This window comes from Prinia subflava, chromosome 6, assembly GCF_021018805.1.
Source record: "Prinia subflava isolate CZ2003 ecotype Zambia chromosome 6, Cam_Psub_1.2, whole genome shotgun sequence".
Classification (NCBI taxonomy): domain Eukaryota; kingdom Metazoa; phylum Chordata; class Aves; order Passeriformes; family Cisticolidae; genus Prinia; species Prinia subflava.
Genome location: NC_086252.1, coordinates 4,956,316 through 4,969,275, shown reverse-complemented (window position 1 = coordinate 4,969,275; position 12,960 = coordinate 4,956,316). Strand labels below are relative to the sequence as shown.

Genomic DNA, 12,960 nt, shown 5'->3' with positions numbered 1-12,960 from the left:
GTCACTTTGTTTGTTGTAACAATTAACAATGGTTCAAAAGCGCAATCTGAAGCTGACATATTGAGAAATTAGCAGATATACAATCTATAATCCCACTGCATTTGCACGTAATAAAGTGCAATATATGTTGTAGATGATGCATCTGTGCCTAGAAATCAGTGTGTGGCAAGGGATAACCCAGAGCTGTTGGAACAGGTTCTGAAAGTACCTGAGAGGAAAGCTGTCCTCCCAATTGCAAAGTCACTCCAGCCTCCTGGCAATATGGATTTGAAAAATAAATCAGAAATAAAGCACAGGTTGAAAATCAACACTCAGAAAGCAGACGAGGCATCACACAAACAAACTTTGCAAACCTAGAGTCCTTGATCTCTAGTTATTAATAAGGAGTTGCGGAGGTTAATTTACCTTCTTGGTGGTAGTTTTATGTGTTTGCCTGCACACACAAGCACTTTCCTCTTTCCTCTCATTCTGATGGTCTGAACAACACTGACAAATCCTTTTCATTTAAGAGTTAAAAGAGAAATACTGTTACATTCCATGAAAATCTCTGCAGAACCTTTCCTTGGCACAAGTTCCAAGAAAGACTTTTGTCCTTTAAGTAACCTGAGAACAGGACCCCTCTAACTTAGTTAATTGTGAAAACCCCCAACAAGCCAACATCCCATGGCCTGTTTTGAGGGATGGTTCCTGAGTTTCATTTTGTTGTGGTGCATTAAAGAAAGGTTTGCTATCAAAATGATTGGCAGAGACTAATCACAAAAAAACCACAACCAAACCAAAATTTTTTTCCCACTGTAGCAAAATTCTATGAAGAGGAGTCTTGTTCCACCTCACCTCAAGTACCTCAGGTCGTAGTAGGTACTCAAACTCATGATTTCTGATGTAATAATGGGAAGGAATTAAATATCTGTAATAGATGACGTGTTCTAGCTGTGTGAGAGGAATTTCAAAGTAGGTTCTCCTTGATCACTTACTTTTGCAAGACTTAAAGGAATATTGCCCCACAATTAAAACAAAATGGGATAGGTGTGATGGTGGTGGCAGGGAACCAAACCAAAACCCCAAAATGCATGTAATTAAACAACCCCAGCCAACAAATGATTGGATAATTTAAACGAAATGGCAACTGCTAAGAGAAGCTAAATAAATGCAGTGGGTGTAAAGATTGTTAGCTTTAAAAAAAACGTGGTGGTGTAGGTAAGATTGTTGTCTTTCATTTTTACCTCTGAGCTTCTGAAAAACTATGTCTTGCTGTGGGACACATTAGAGGTAGATCATGCGGTGTCAAACGTGACCCAACATCATAAACCATCCCATGAAAAATCAGAGCAATTGCTCTTTTGCCAGTTTTAGACCTGAGACAATATGGCATTTACTCTAACAAAAGGATATGGGGTTGTTCCTTTTTAAGGTAAAGTTAGTTCACATTTAGCTGTTTTGCACAGATAAATGGAATACAGGCACTGAAAAACAGGGTTTGCTGTTAAAGGAAACTTTCCTGCTCATCTTGGGCTACATAAATGTGAGAAGAAAATTCCCCATGTGTAGTCTCGATTTTGTGATGTTTACAGTCTGTAGAACCTCATGCACTGACAGATGGCATCACTGTGCTCTGTCTCCCCACACCCAGTCACCACAAGCTTAAGGGAATTTTAGCATTATTTTTTCTAGATAGATTTTATTGCTGCCATTGGTGGATGAAAATTCAAGCCTTCTCCAAAAGTACTAAAGTAAAGGGTGGGACACTAAGAACAAAGTCTTTTTTTCTCTGTCGTGGAAAGAAAAAAATAAGATAAACAGTAAGCGTTTATCCCCTCTGCATATACCCTCATTCTTAATAAAGGTAATAAAATCATGAAAGCTTAAAAATGGAGGCCAGCTCTTTAAATTTATCTTTCTCTAGTGCCTCTTTACTTCTAATTTCCATGTTTTGAACTTGCTTAATTAAATCCTGGGCAGGTTATGTTATTACACGTAGCCATCATAGATTGTTAGCTAAATGATACTATAATTTATATATCTTGGGCTGTTTAGGGACGTGTATGGGAAATTAGAACAAAATATGACTACACAGCTTTTATTTGTATGCAAATTTCTGCTATTCTGCATGCAAACACTAGACTCTCTAACCAGACCAATAATAAAAAATAATTAATGTCAAATTTATAGCAAGGAACGAGGAATGATCTTGCCTTTATAGAGTTTTGTGTACAAGCTGATAGAATGTGCATCTTTATAAATGACTGCTTTTGCAAGTTTGCCATATTTATACACACACACATATATATCTGGTTTTTAAATTGGATGCTCTTGTTTCTTAAAAAAACATTAAAAAAATCAAAGACTTTTTTGCTATGATTTCAACATTTTTTACATGCAATCTTTGCAAGCATAAACCCAAGTGAAAATGTGGATTAAACTGTGAATTTAATACAAATTATGAATTTTGCACATAATTTTTCCATTTTAGTTCTACCCCAAAATGCACATCTTCATACTTGTTAAAGGAGAGCTATGGTTTGAGCCCTAAATAGCCTCAACAAAGTCCGAAGAACTTTAAAGAACATGTTCTTTAAAATTCCAAATTAAAACCCTGGCATCTGTGCACTACCTTCTGAAATGTTCCTCGTATTTCTCAACAGAAATATCTAAAATGGAGCTACTGAGCACACAATTCTAAAAAAACTGTTGCACCCAAGTAGAAGCACAAAGAATTAGGTAAATACGGATAATGTCATTAGAAAAGCCATGAGTTAATGTATATTTCTGAGTATTACAAACTTGGCTAGCTTAACATGAAATAGATCAGATCTATTTTATCAAATCAGATTTTATCAGCATCAGATGAAAAATGTGCTTTAAAAATGCTGTTTTAACATGGGGTTTTAAATTGCTCTATCTTTAACAAACATCTTTATTGACATGGCTTCAAAATAACAGCAGAGTTGTTGGTTTTGACATCTTGAAATCAGACAAGTTAAAAAAGTCGCAGCTTCCAAAATCCTCATTACTCATGTGCCACCAAGAGCTCTTAGGGAAAGTTATGCCTTTAAATGCAGGGAACTTGTAATGGGTGGTTAGCACAGTGATATAAAAAGATTCCTGTTAAAAAATTTGTAATCCCACAGTTGAGGGGCAAAAAGAAGAGTCTCATTTGTGTTTGGACTGTAGCCACAAGGACTTTATATAATTCTCTTTAGAGAGACCAGGAAAGCCTTGTGTCATGTAGGCTGAGGGCAGGTGATCCATGGGACTAACAGGATGGGAATTTTTTCTGGCAGTAGGGTGGTAGTAGTCCTGGAAACACCAATACAAGAATTAGACGTAATTACTTTCCTGAAAGAAAATGTACATTGCTTTTGTTTGGGTGCTCCTGAAAAGGAGGTATTTGAAATGGTGTGGATTATGCTTATAGAATTGCCTAATAAAAAGTTTAAATTTCCTGGGTAGAAAGTACAATTTTGGTAAATATATGTCTCTGGAGGTTGCCAAGCAGTTTAAAAATGGGTTATAGGTTCTTAAACACATTTATATATACATGTATATATGTGTATCTGTGGAATATGCTAGTGGAAATGTTTTAGCTTCTGGGTTTGGAGAGATTTGCTGCTAGTGACATAAATTTTCCTCTTCCCCTTGTTTCCCATCAAGTCAAGGAACACTTTTAAGTTGTAGTTGTAATTTCCAGATCTGTCTTAATATTCAATCAAAACTGGGGCAAACCTGGGTCATTTTTATGCCATTGGTTAAATAACATGTCAAGTAAAGCACTCTGTAAGTAGAAAGGGGATATCAAAATGTGGTCCAGAGTAAAGTGCTTGCAGAGACACTGCTGTGTGATCTTGGAGCTCTTTTCCACCTTAGGTTTCCATGATAATCATGCAGGAGAATCACTCATTCCAGGAACACTATTCTATCTGTGCATGTAAACTTATCTTCAGTAAATCTACATGACACATACACTGTATGATGGTCCTGAGACTTAGGATAACAAAATACAGCAGGTAGGTATGAACCTCCATGGTCATAATACATATGAATATTTTGTTGGTCTGTGAATGTCTAAAAATCTTACTTTAAGCCTTCATCTCCTTTTCTTTAAAATGTCAAAATTAAGTGCTGATTAAATTGCAATATCTAATGACTGCCTTGGTTGTTTACAGTTATTTCCAAATAGATTAACTAAAACAATATAACTTAAAATATGATCTAGATGTTGATTTAATTATAAGATTTCATGTCCCTTTAAAAAATAAGCAGCATATGATTTAATGCAATTATCATATCCATTTGCCTGCAAGCATTTAATTTCAAATTAATCTTTAGACCTGATGGCCATTATTTTCCTTGTTGTTTCAGAAAACCAGAAAGATATGAACTAGAGTATTTTATTGAATTTTTTGTTATTCCATCTGGCTTTCTAGCTCCCTGAAGCACTAATGAAGGTCAAGGAGTTTTAGAGTGAAATGCAATCCCTTCACCTGGAGTACAGAACCTACTAGTACAATAATAACAGAAAATATCACTTTCTTTCTGGAGAATATTAGATTGCTTCATAGCTCAGGTTGAAGACAAGGATGCTGAAAAATAGAAATGCCTCTTGGAGTGTGTTCTGGTACTTGAGATTCTAGTGGCTGGTATCTGATGGCTAAAGCTTATTGTTATTTTACTCAGGAGGAGCAAGATGATCATAGCAATAGTTAAATGCTGACAGTAAAAATAAAAATAGTTAAATGTCTTTCTGTTGTGGTTCAATTTTAGCACAGGGAGCTTAAAAGTACCCCTGGTACAATAAAAAAACAGATGTAACATGAATTCAAGATGAGTATTTACGCACGTCCTAACTTCAGGCTTGCATAAGCATTCAGTGGCATTGCTTGAGTACCTGAAGAACAGGAATCTGTTTGGTTTAATGACCTGCTGGAGCAAAGCAGCACCACCAGCTCTTTTACAGGACTCATTCTCACAGTTCTGCCCAGCAGGGCCATTGTTGCACAACTGTGCAGTGCAGATTGTGGTTAGTTCTTCAGTTTCCTGCATCTAAGAAAAAAAAAAAAAAAAAAACCAAATCTGTGGAATACTCATACCTGCACAGTTGTCCTTCAGATTTACAGTAATGAATATTAGTTCTGTTTCTTTGCAAGAAAACTTATAGTCATGAATAAGTTAACGTTCTCTAAATCAGAAGCTTTTCATGTATTTCTTTTTATTGGACAGTGTCATGAAGACACTCTCAAATTTAGAATGTTGCTACATCAGGGTTCATATTTTTCAATATTTATTTAGTTCAATATTTCCACTGGCTGCAGTTGATTCACAGCTCAATAACACTTCCTTATCAGGGGAGCATTTATGTAAAAGTAAAGGGGGAATAAAGAAAAATACATTTTAGTCAAAAGATAATCATTTAGGGAAAAGAAAGAATGTAGTTACAAGTAGTCTCAGTATTCTGCCTCATGTTAGGATGACTCAAAGTCTGTAATGCCTAGAGAATAAAATACCTGATTCTGGTGCTTTTCTACTCTGTGTTGTGCTTCTCTGCACAGTGCTCATGACTGTTTACCTTGCATATGTTTTATAATTGTGTTGTTCCTTTTAGGTGTGAAATGAAATATCCGTCAGAGAAATAGGATGCCTTGCCCATGATGTGAAATGCACGTTTCTCATGTAAAAGGAAAGAGAAAGGAGTGATGAACTTTGGAGTGAGGTGTCTGAGTCCTCCTTTCTCCAGCAGAGGAGAGGCATGTGCAGAGGCTGGGCCCAGTGTGCTTGCTGGCTGCCACCTCATTTCCCTGTGCTTAGTAAAACCTTCGCCAAATCTTCAAATTCTGAAGTTGTACAATAGGCAGACTCTGTTGTACTGACTGACAAGGAAATTTTGAGTCTTTATGCTAAAGGCTGCTCCGGTAGCCCCCCTAAATTACAGAGAACTACACAAGTATTAAAATTCTATTTATAACATACTGAGCTACAGTCAGTATTCTGACTGTATTCTGTGAATTCTGTCACATTCACTTATAAGAAAACATCTAAAAAAACTGGAAATAAGGTCTTTGAACAGCATCATTATAAGAAATGCTGTTCTGGTCTCCTGACTTTCTTTTGTTCTCTTTCCGTTTGTGGCATTTGCTCTGCACATGCTGGGAACGTGAGAGATGTCAGCGCACAGATCCATTTCGCTCAGTAATATTTTCTTGCACTCTCCAGTAATGGATGCCAGGCAAAGATGGAAACTGGAGATAAGCAGTGTTCTGTCAGAGGAACCTGGCCTGCAGCACTAATGGTGGCTCTTCAAAATTTAATAGTGTTTAATGGGAGGTATAGCCCTGACTCTGGTGGATCCTGGTGCTCACAGTTGTAATGATAAGCACCTTCCCAATAGTACAAGCTCCCCCTCCATGTCCTTCCTTCCTTCCTTACCTCTACTTTCCTATACTCCTGCTTTTCACAAAGTATTACAGGATTTTAGGAAGATTCCACATCTTTCGATGCTTATCTTTTGCTTTTCTTACTTTAAGTCACGAAATTATTCCCTGGCACCTCGTGCTGATGAAATCTGTTGTCCTAGGGAGAAGGCTGTGAAAACGAAGCCTTTATATCCTCACTGAATGCTTATAAAAGTAGAGTGGATAGGATTTTTATAGCTTTTTAAATACTGACCATCTTGTATGCAGCCTTTGATTTTACCTTCTGAGCTAGAGAGCTGATAGCAAGAAATACAGTTCTGATTTACTGTATTTAATACAGGAAAAGTTATGAAGAAGTTTTCAGAGGGTAAAGCAGTTGCAGAAAAGCTCCTGTTTCAGAAGTGTGGGTGCTTATCTATAGTAATTAGATACAGAAATGGAGGTGTAAATTTGAAGGGATCAGGATTTGTTCCAGTTGTTTCCATACAACCCAGAAATTACACTTACACTTATTCCTCTGGCACGTGTTCTACCCTAAGCATGTGCACATAATGTCAGAAACTGCAGATAAACTTTTGTGATACTGGATTCAAAAGGAAAGAGGAGAAATCAGGTCAGATATTGGGAAGGAATTGTTCCCTGTGAGGGTGGGGAGGCCCTGGCACAGGGTGCCCAGAGAAGCTGTGGCTGCCCCATCCCTGGAAGGCCAGAGCCAAGGCCAGGTTGGACAGGGCTTGGAGCAGCCTGGGACAGTGGAAGATGTCCCTGACCATAGCAGGGGGTGGAATGGGACAAGCATTAAGGTCCCTTCACACCCAAACCATTCTGTGATTCTAAAGAGAGTCTAAATTCTATGATTCTTTTAATGTCTTGTGTAATAATTAAATATCACCTTTGTTTTAGAAATACTTGCATTTGTACGTTGGTTCTTGTATCCTCAGAACTGAGAATACAGAAAATTATTATTAAAAAGACCTTTTTTACACACTAGTGAAAAACCTAAAACTCCCATCCAACTTACTTACCTGAACATAAACTTGCAGGTTTTAATCAGATCAAATATATATTTTTACCTGCTGAAGAATTTTGAATTTGGATTACTCTTCTATTTTTGCAGAAACATAATATTGATTTCCTATTACTTTATTTCCTGTGTTTTTATCAACACAAACATTATAGCTCCTAATGTTTTTGTGTAATTCAATAAAATGTACAAGTCTTCTATATACTGGAACAAAAAACAATGCAGGATTCATCACTGAGCCTAGGGAAAGAAAAATATTCTTCTGTGCATACATTTCAGTCATGCTCTTGAAAATTTTCAGAAGACTCTAGTTCTGTTTATCACTGATCTTAGTGGTGTTTTAGTAGTGATGGTCTAATTTCAGTATTGTGAAATTTTAGGATTTGTTTTTCAAGCAAGCTGGAACTTGCAGCTCCCATTAGACATATGATAATATTCCCACACTGAAATTCCTCTGTTTTGGGCTGAGGGAGAAGGGGAAGAGGAGGAAGCTATGCAGAAGGTTTAGTCAAGAACCCCGAATAACTAGTTAGATGTATTTTTATTGATGTGTTTTTGGACTTAATAAAATTAATCCACTCTGTTTCAGAGGACGAGATGAATATCCTGCTGTCCTCACCCAGCACACGCCAGCAGAGCTGAGTCCAGGTAGAGTCCAGGTAGAGACAGGTAAATTGAGTCCAATTGTCTGAGATGATAAGCAGAACCTGTAGGAACTGACAGAGTAAATCTCAAGGAATTGTAATTGCTAATAAAAAGGTAAACCACAGTTTCTGCCATAGATAAGCTGTATATATACTTTGTCTCACAATGTGGGGATATTCTGGGTATTGTTTGTGCTCATTGTTGTCTGTTTTTTAAGGAACAAAAAATGTTGTTATTATTATTATGGTTAACTAGAGCTAAAAGACCAGCAAGTTGTGATTTTAAATTTTTTTCTATCTATACTTTTCCCAAATCAGTATTTAATTGCCACATGCTACACACTTCTAAAGTAGATCTTCTAGAACAGAAATTGCATGCTGTGAAGGAATTTCAACTTTCAAGAAGTTTTTGGAGTGGTCCCCATAGCTGCCCCAAAAAATCCATCCTCTTTTCTCTCCCCAGAAGAAGAGAACTGTATTTCACTGTTTGCATCATTGAATAGCAACACAGGAAAGCTGTACATGTTATGAAGAGAAAGAAAAGCTGTGCATTAAAAAAAATCACCTCTGAATTTTACAGCAGTTCTCAAATAACTTCCCACAAACTGATCTGTAAAACAAAGAAAGAAGAAGAATTGGGCAATGCTTCCAGAAGGCATTTTTGTAATGCTGGTGTCACCATGCCTGTGGCTGTATTTCACTGAAAATGGCCATTCAATCTGTCCTTGTCCTCGAAGGAAAAGGCAGAGCTAAAATGGGTGGGAGGAGAGTCCCAGCAGGGTGATACTGGCAATGGAACCAGCTGCCTCTGCTAAAACACAGGATATTTGTGTATTTCTCACCAGGATTAAAGTATCTTTTTTTTTTTTTTAGGGCTAAAAAATGCATGTCTAAATTTATGCAGGATAGTAAAAAACAAATAATAATTAAATCATTTCCTGGACAATTCACAACATTGTAAAAAACATCCCAATCCTGATAACCACTTTAAAATGCCCCTGTTAATTCTGTAATTGCAAATGGCTTCTATTTGATTTTGGTATAAAAACTATCAAAAAGGTAGAGAGGCAAACAAGCTGTCACGCTTTGAAGTCTCAAAGTTTTTCTGTGATGAGAAGCTCCCCAAAGCAGCCTCGTGTGGCTGCCCACACCCCCTGGCCCTCCTGCTGTCACTGGCTGCCCCAGGCTCTGAGGCCACTCGGTCTGACAGAGGCTGGAGCCACCTTGCAGCAGTTCCCATCATCCTGCTCCAAGATTCAGGCAGCACCAAAGAAGTATTTTGGTGCTGCTTGGGAATAAACATTTCTTTTGCTGCTGCTTGGGATCTTAGCTGTCATCTTCAACTTGTGTTTGTGCTGTGGCTACCCTGGCTGCTGTGCTGTTGGTGTGGTTCACTGCTTGAAGTATGCATGGAGCTGGTTCATTAAGTGCAAGAAAATTGCTGAATTTTTTCTTCTTCTTCTTCTTTTTTTTTTTTTTTTTTTTTTTTTTTTTTTTTTTTTTTTTTTTTTTTTGTAAGCTGGTTAAAGGTCAGAAAAACAAATCTTTTCGCAGGGAAAAAAATTCTTTAGTGCCATGGCTGTGGAGTTTTTGTGTGACCTTTCAACATGAGGAACCATAGCAGTTGCTGGATGCCAGCACACCTCTTACCTGCTGCTGGAGCTACCTGGAAGCCACAAGGCTCACTTGAGTGGTTCTGAGCAGGTCAGTGATGTCTGTGCTCAGAAATCCTCCTGCAAAGCCCAGGATCCCTGGTTTAGGTGTTGGCTGGGACACTCCCTGTGGGTGAGGCAGTTGGTTACCTGAGAAGGTGCAAGGTAAGGATGGATTTGCTCCAGCTCTGCCCCTGAGATTCTCTCTGTGCAGTCTTTATCAGCTCGCTGTGGTGCCTTGGCCTGATGGCAGAGTGCCTGTGCAAAGCACTCGCTGGGGGATGTTGGTTTTTTTGACAGTCTGGGTGGGTCTGACTCTACAGCTGTTCCTTGTGGTGATGTTCCTTTGGTCTGCAGATTGCACAGCCACCCCCAAGGGAAATTCCCTCCATCCTTCTTGTTGAATGTATGTATTTTCAGGGATCCCAGACCTGTGAGACAAAAAACAAAACAAAACAAAACAAAAACAAACAAACAAACAAACAAAACCAACAACAAAAAAACCCCACAAACAAACAAAAAAACCCAACAAAAAACCCAAAACCAAAACAAAACCAAAAAAAAACCCCCAAAACCCCCCCCACACAAAAAAACCCAAACCAAAACAAAAAAACCAAAAAAACCCCCCAAAACCCCCAACCACTCACAAACCAAAACCAAAACCAAAAAAAACCCCAAAAACCAAAAAAAACCCAGAGAACCACCCTCCCCTCCCAAAAAAACCCGACAAAACAATCTCCCCCTAAAACAAAAAAAGACAACAAAAAAACCCAACAAAAAAACCTAAAACAATAACCAAAACCAAAAACACAAAAAACCCCATCAGAAACCAAATCAAACCAAAAATACCCAAAAAACCCCAACCAAACAAAAAAACCCAAACAAAAGAACAAACAAAAAACCCCCCAAAACCAAACAAAAAACCCTAAAACCAAACAAAAAAAAACCAATCAAAAAATCAAACAAAAAAACCCACAGAAAACCAAACAACAAAAAACCCACAAAAAAATGAAACTGAAACCAAAATAAACAAAAAAAAAAACAACTAAAAACCCTCCACAAACAAGCAAAAACAACAACAACAACAAAAAAACCACAACCAAAACTCAACCAACCAAAGAACCAAAAAACAAGAAAGTATCTATTTTTTGGATTAACTGGTAGAAAATATTCCTCAAAGCAAGGTGGAAGATTTGGGAAATTTCTGTTGTTAATATGTTTTTATTCCACAGGTATAATGCTTTTGAGGATGTCAGGTTACTCATCTTTATAGCTTGTTGAGCTTTTTTCCCCTCAAACAAAATTAAAATAACTGATCTTGTTGATTACTGTGATCTTCAGCCTTGTCTCCCAAATTATTGTTCAGAGTGTGAATTCCAGTGGTGAATTCCTGGATTTATTTGGGCAAATGCCGTAGTTGGCACTGTGGTCACTGCTAGAGCAGGGGTGTAAGCACTGGGTGCTGCTGGGGTGAGATACCTGGGGTAATGTGAATATTCCTCTTGGGTGTGGCAGTGAAGTTTTCCTCAATAAATGGATCTCTGGCAATGTGGTGTAAATTTCAATGTCTTTGGTGTACCAACAGCAAATAGTAACAGCAGCTTTTAATACCTTTTAGTAGTTTCCCAAGGAATAAATGAAATGCTTGATTTCTGTGGTTAAATTAGGACTGTTAGAAAGAGACAGAATTTCTTGATTCCTTCATTATCTTGATATGTTTGATATTAAAGCACTTTGTTTGAGAAATCTATTTTTATTCATGCATAGATTCAAAAAACTTAGAAACTGAAACATTCTTCCTCTGAGAAAATTATTCTTTTTGTCATTAGTCTGGTATTGTAAGAATAATGGGGAATATTTTTAGAAAAAGAAAGCAGAGCAAATATACATTCCAGAAAGCACTTTGAAAAAGACCATTGTCTTTTCAGATCTGAGTACCTAATATTATTGTTGTGTTTTCAGCTCTGGACCCTGAATTTATCACTTTCTGCCTCATTCATTCAGTGAGGAGGACAGATGTTTCTGAGGTTGGTGTATCTTTTATTCTTGAAAACTTCAGTTTGTGTATGTCTATTTTCTCTAATTATGGATGAAAAGTGAGGTTTAATTTTTAAACATTTTAGTATACAAATGTCAACATCACGACTTCAAAAAATATTAGGAAATAATGAATAAATAATAGCTGCAGGAGAACCTCCAAAATGGTTAGAGGTGCCAACATTTCACTCTCAGGGTGTCTTGAATTCTTCTATGCAGATATTTGCAGGGATTTAAAGTGCAGAGGTATTTAAAGTAGTGAAATGAAGTTCTCTGTTAAGGAATCAAGTAATGCAATTAACATTATCCACGGACTGCTCTTATATGCAGGAAACCATCTGTAAGAGCATTTTCACTGCAGCGTTATTTGGTGTTTAAAATGCTATGAAATTTAAGTGTGAGACTTGCAGATTATACCTGTAAATGACATCTGTCAATGTTCTTCATGAGTGGCTCTGTCTTAGTGCAGAAATATGAGTGCAATTAAAAGGACTCAGATACTCTGAATTTCCTTACCTTTTATTATTTTAAATTTTTAATTTTGCTTGCAGTTCACACTTTTGCCTATCTTGGTTCTTTGAGTGGCACTGAGAGCAAAGAGAGAATATAAGCCTCCTACCTTTTCACAAACATGTCAAAGGAAAGAGTAACCTAAAATGGTGTTTTACAAGCATAAGAATCTGTGATAACTGCAGCTAAAAATTGTTTCTTTCGCTGAAAATGTCAGGGAAAGTTTACCCTAGAACAGCAACAGCTGATAGTTTGGCATTTGATAGCTTAATGGAGGAAAAGGAAACAGAGTAGTTTGCACCATTGGCATCTTCTGTTGTATCTTTCCTGCTGAACTTGAAGAAATGAGCAATTTTTAGGTGGTCTGTGTGACACCTTTCCATGCTGGAGTGTGTTCTAGGAGAGACAGCCTCGTTGGAGGCTGCCATGGTAGGCTGGGCTTTCCTCCTCTCTCGGTAAAGCTCCGCTCTGCTTACCAAAGCAGAGGCTGATATCTGGGCATAGCCCTGCCTTGTGCCTTGTAGAGCCACCGTGGGAACTCCCCAGACAATATTTGGCACTGGAAATACTTTCCTGACTTGTCACAAGAGTAGTGAAGAGGATAAAGTCGATTTGGGCTCCTTTTAAGCATACTGGATCACTTCAGGTTCGATGGCCTTTGGAAATCACTCATCCACAGCATCTTC

General features: G+C 37.6%; 1 protein-coding gene across 1 annotated transcript in view; it reads left to right on the top strand.

Annotated features, from left to right (window-relative positions):
• COL6A2 (collagen type VI alpha 2 chain) overlaps positions 1 to 10,146 on the top strand; it is a 375,734-nt gene extending 365,588 nt beyond the window's left edge. The window contains exon 28 of the mRNA XM_063399946.1: positions 9,950 to 10,146. Coding sequence (XP_063256016.1) covers positions 9,950 to 10,131 — 182 coding nt within the window. The 3' untranslated portion in view covers positions 10,132 to 10,146. The remainder of the gene's footprint in view (positions 1 to 9,949) is intronic.
• Positions 10,147 to 12,960: the final 2,814 nt, after the last annotated feature.